A 4,000-nucleotide genomic window follows, 5' to 3' on the forward strand; every position below is an offset into this window, starting at 1 on the left:
GGAAGGGTGGAAACTCTTATGAGGTCAAGTATTTGAGAAAAAAGTGTAGTTGTGGGAAATGGCAGATGTGGAGGTTGCCTTGTTCTCACGCTGCGGCAGTTGCTAGAGATCGAGGAGATAACATTCTACGCCTTGTGAGTAAGAACTACTTGAAGTCAAATTGGGTGAAACAGTATTCTTTTGGTTTTCGTTCACTTAGGCACCAGGACTACTGGGAGATACCACCATGGACATTGGAGTGTTCAGTGGGGCAATTTGTTCCTCGTTCCCGCGGTCGGTATAGAAAAGCAAGAATACAGAACCAGATGGACGAAAATGAACCTGATCAACCCAGGCGACAGAGGAGTTGTAAGATCTGTAGACAAGTAGGGCATGACAGGCGTAACTGCACAACGGGGAGCACTGTGTGATTTAGTTGGACATTATTTACTACTAGACTTTATTTGGTTTGTAACTAGACATTATTTACTAGTATTTGATGTTGTTGGACTTTATTTACTACTAGACTTTATTTAGTTGGACTTTATTTACTACTATTTTCATTTAGTTGGACTTTATTTACTACTAGACTTTATTTAGTTGGACTTTATTTACTACTAGACTTTATTTAGTTGGACTTTATTTACTACTATTTTCATTTAGTTGGACTTTATTTACTACTATTTTCATTTAGTTGGACTTTATTTACTACTAGACTTTATTTACTACTAGACTTTCATTTAGTTGGACTTTATTTACTACTAGACTATTTTCATTTAGTTGGACTTTATTTACTACTATTTTCATTTAGTTAGACTTTATTTACTACTATTTTCATTTAGTTGGACTTTATTTACTACTAGACTTTATTTACTACTCATTTAGTTCATTTAGTTGGACTTTATTTATTACTATTTTCATTTAGTTGGACTTTATTTACTACTATGGAAGAATGGATTAAAAATTAAACAAAATGTAGTTAAGTTGAATATCACAAATGTTTACGTCTAACAAACAACCACAAACTACTTGTAACCACTTGGTGTAAACTTGTTTGCAGCTACCCCTTTGGATGTACGCGAAGATGTTCTCCTAGTAAAGAATTTTGTTATAGTCCGCGCCAATCCTTTACTGGAGGAAGCTGCCTCTAAGTCCTTACGAGCCGACTCCCCAGAGTCATGATGAGCCTTTGTGCGTGACTCGCGCCAAGTATCATCATCTGAAGCGGCCTCCTGTGCCTCATCTTCCTCAGCATCATCATCCACTTCAGCCTCATCCTCCTCCGGTGTTTGTAATCTGACTCCAAAATATTCATCCAGGTTAACATCAGCATAACAATCGGCACCCCTCATCTGTGAAGAGGATCCAGCATGCCAAGAAGCACGAGGTGGGTCACTGCATCCCGAGCCCAGCTGCGATAAACCTGCATCCCGTCTAGACCCCGGTCCGCCCATACGGACACCTCTCCTTCCTTCGCGCCTACCCTTTTGAATGATTGGTCTTGTAGTGTCAATCGCTGATCGCTGGGTAGGCACAAAATCAAGACGATCAGCCTCCCCACATGTTCTCATACAAGACGACACCATGTTCAGAGCACGTTGGATGTCCGGATGATATGCCGTCTCAGATCCATTAAGGCAATGGTAGACATTGACCAACGTCTCCATCTGCACATAACAAAGTCATTTTAGTAATGATAATGCATTATAAACACAATGTTAAAAAAAAAAACTTATTACCATCATCGTATGTGTAGAGGCGGTCTCATGGATGCCTGGCTGGCCATGGATGCCGGGTCTAGTAATGTAAGTTACAGTGATGGTCCGAAACCAATTCATGTAGTCCGTATTCGAGGCTTCTGGATACACTCGCTGTTCTATTTCTCCCCGGTTACTCCAATATTGGATGTAGTTAGCATGATGAGCTACCCAATTTGTGGTTGACTTACCTCGCCGCGTACTTTCCCATCTCTCAAACACGTGGAATCGAGTCTCATTAGGAAAAATATGTTGGGGGAAGCCAAACTGTCGCGTAACTCGATGACCCCAATGCGGCTCCACAATATGATAGCAAATGAGGTAGTTAGTGCATCCCCAAACATTCATCCCACGCTTGCACTCATCTGGTAGAGGACGACCCAAATACGGCTCCCAAATAAACTGAAAGAAAAAAGGTTAATAAAAGTAAAATTTTCAAGAAAGGAGATTATGAAATATTTTAAAAGTGGCACCTGATTGTCATGCAAATGAGCCAACTGTTCCCTATAATAACTTTGGACATGTAGCGGCGCTCTACTCACATTCAATCGCCCCCTCCAACTAATTATTCCAAAACAATAATTCATTATTCCAAATAATACGAAAAAATTATAATCACGTGATATAGCTAAGTTATTGACAAAGAATAAAGATTTAACTTACATTATGCCACAAGGTGTCGTACCATCATACTCAACCCTATCAACAATCTCGGGTCGAATATTGGGTATCCTCTCCCAAGCCCACATTTGTAGAAGGGCCAATGGGCCACCGATATCTTTCCTCTTTTGACATGAAGCTTCACAAAGATAGTGATATAAAGTGGCAAGCGCTGCTGCACCCCAACTCAGTTGTGAACACTGATCCTCGTCAACTAGTAACAAAATATGGTGGAAGGGAATTTTTCTCCCCGAAGTGTCTGGGATGATCAAACAGCCTAGCAGGAGTAGTACAAATATACGTGCATGCTGCATGTAATAATGCTCAGGTAGATCGTCGTCAAGACGGTGGCTAACAACATCCTTCAGTGTAGAGGCATTAAATCCTCCCAACTTCAACTCAGCCTGACTTGGTTCAATACCCAAAAGCGACAAACACGTTTCCATCCAGTACTGCCTCGGGTAGTTCACTTGTGGAAGGATAACTGGTTCACCATCGACCCTTAAACCCCAAAGCACCTCGATATCCTGAAGGGTCACTGTAGCTTCACCAACTGGAAGGTGAAACGTGTGTGTCTCAGGACGCCACCTCTCAATCAATGCCCCGATAAGTGAAGCGTCCAACATTTTCGGTTTTCCACAGTGGTATATGCCACCAAACCCCATCCGCTCTATATGCCCCAACACACGGTCATGCATTTGAGCTTGAAAAATGTTATTATCCAATTTGCGCGGTTGGAAGGGGTCTGTATCATTCTCAGAGATTATGCTTTCGGTTATGTGATACGGTTGCAAGTAAAGTACGCTCGGGTCTTCGGGACCACAATACAAAGGATCCTCACCAGTTGATGATGATGCCATTGCTATATATACATTAATTAAATTTTATTAGCATTGAACATGCACAATAACATACTACTAGGCAAATCTAAATTGAAATAAGTAAATTTATGCATCAATTTAATTTCCAATTCCACCATTGTTCTATTTGCATTGCCTAATAAAGAATTAATGTACGCATTCTAAGAATGCGTGTTTAAATACGCATTCTAAGAATGCGTAACACCTATTCTCAGAAATAAAAAAAAAAACCACCTATTGGTGGAAGCATTTTTCTAGACTACCCCATTTATAGAATTTAGCCCAATTCCACATCTCACACTATTTTTTTTGACACAGAAACTCAAGAGTCTAATTAATAAAGCTAAATCAAGAGTCTAATGGTCAATCCAAGAGTCTTGAAGTGTTTTAGCTTCTTTATTCAATGTTTTAATAAAGTGTAAGAGATGTTTCACATCTCTATAATTAATAAGCAAGTCTAGAAAGTTCCCAATACTTGGAGGGTTGTTCCAAGTTTGCCTATATTTAGGCTACAATTTACATATTGAAGGAGGAACTTGATAATATATTATGATTTGAGCTATTTGCTTGTTTGAGAAGAGGATTCTTCTTATTTCTTTGCTCTAAATTCTTAGGTGGATTCCTAGTGAATTGAGAGTGTTTCTTTTGAGTATAGATTCAACAGTTCTTGTTATACTGTGTTCTCTTGTTTCCTTTCCTTAGCTTTTGTATACTCTTTCCACTTTTTATTTATCATAATTTTCT

The 4,000-nt window shown here is 39.4% G+C and overlaps 1 protein-coding gene and 1 long non-coding RNA gene across 2 annotated transcripts; both read right to left on the reverse strand.

Annotated features, from left to right (window-relative positions):
• Window positions 1-1,806: 1,806 nt before the first annotated feature.
• LOC125199116 lies at window positions 1,807-2,485 on the reverse strand. Its single transcript, XR_007172528.1, has 3 exons — window positions 2,400-2,485; window positions 2,210-2,297; window positions 1,807-2,138 (listed from the first exon to the last, which is right to left on the reverse strand). It is a non-coding gene; the product is annotated as an uncharacterized LOC125199116 (long non-coding RNA).
• A 52-nt stretch (window positions 2,486-2,537) lies between these two features.
• On the reverse strand, window positions 2,538-3,256 carry LOC125199117 (protein MAIN-LIKE 1-like). The gene is made up of 2 exons (XM_048097258.1): window positions 2,698-3,256; window positions 2,538-2,596 (listed from the first exon to the last, which is right to left on the reverse strand). Exons 1-2 carry the CDS (start codon window positions 3,254-3,256, stop codon window positions 2,538-2,540), a joined length of 618 nt encoding a protein of 205 aa, XP_047953215.1.
• Between the last annotated feature and the right edge of the window lie 744 nt (window positions 3,257-4,000).

This window comes from Salvia hispanica, unplaced genomic scaffold, assembly GCF_023119035.1.
Source record: "Salvia hispanica cultivar TCC Black 2014 unplaced genomic scaffold, UniMelb_Shisp_WGS_1.0 HiC_scaffold_385, whole genome shotgun sequence".
NCBI classification, from domain to species: domain Eukaryota; kingdom Viridiplantae; phylum Streptophyta; class Magnoliopsida; order Lamiales; family Lamiaceae; genus Salvia; species Salvia hispanica.

Bases quoted from the DNA above. Each gene is read 5' to 3' on its own strand.
- LOC125199117 (XM_048097258.1), bottom strand. From the start codon at position 3,256: ATGGCATCATCATCAACTGGTGAGGATCCTTTGTATTGTGGTCCCGAA. The intron at 2,597-2,697 runs GTATATTTGTAC...GACGAGGATCAG, and splicing joins TTATTACATGCAGCATGCAC to TGTTCACAACTGAGTTGGGG.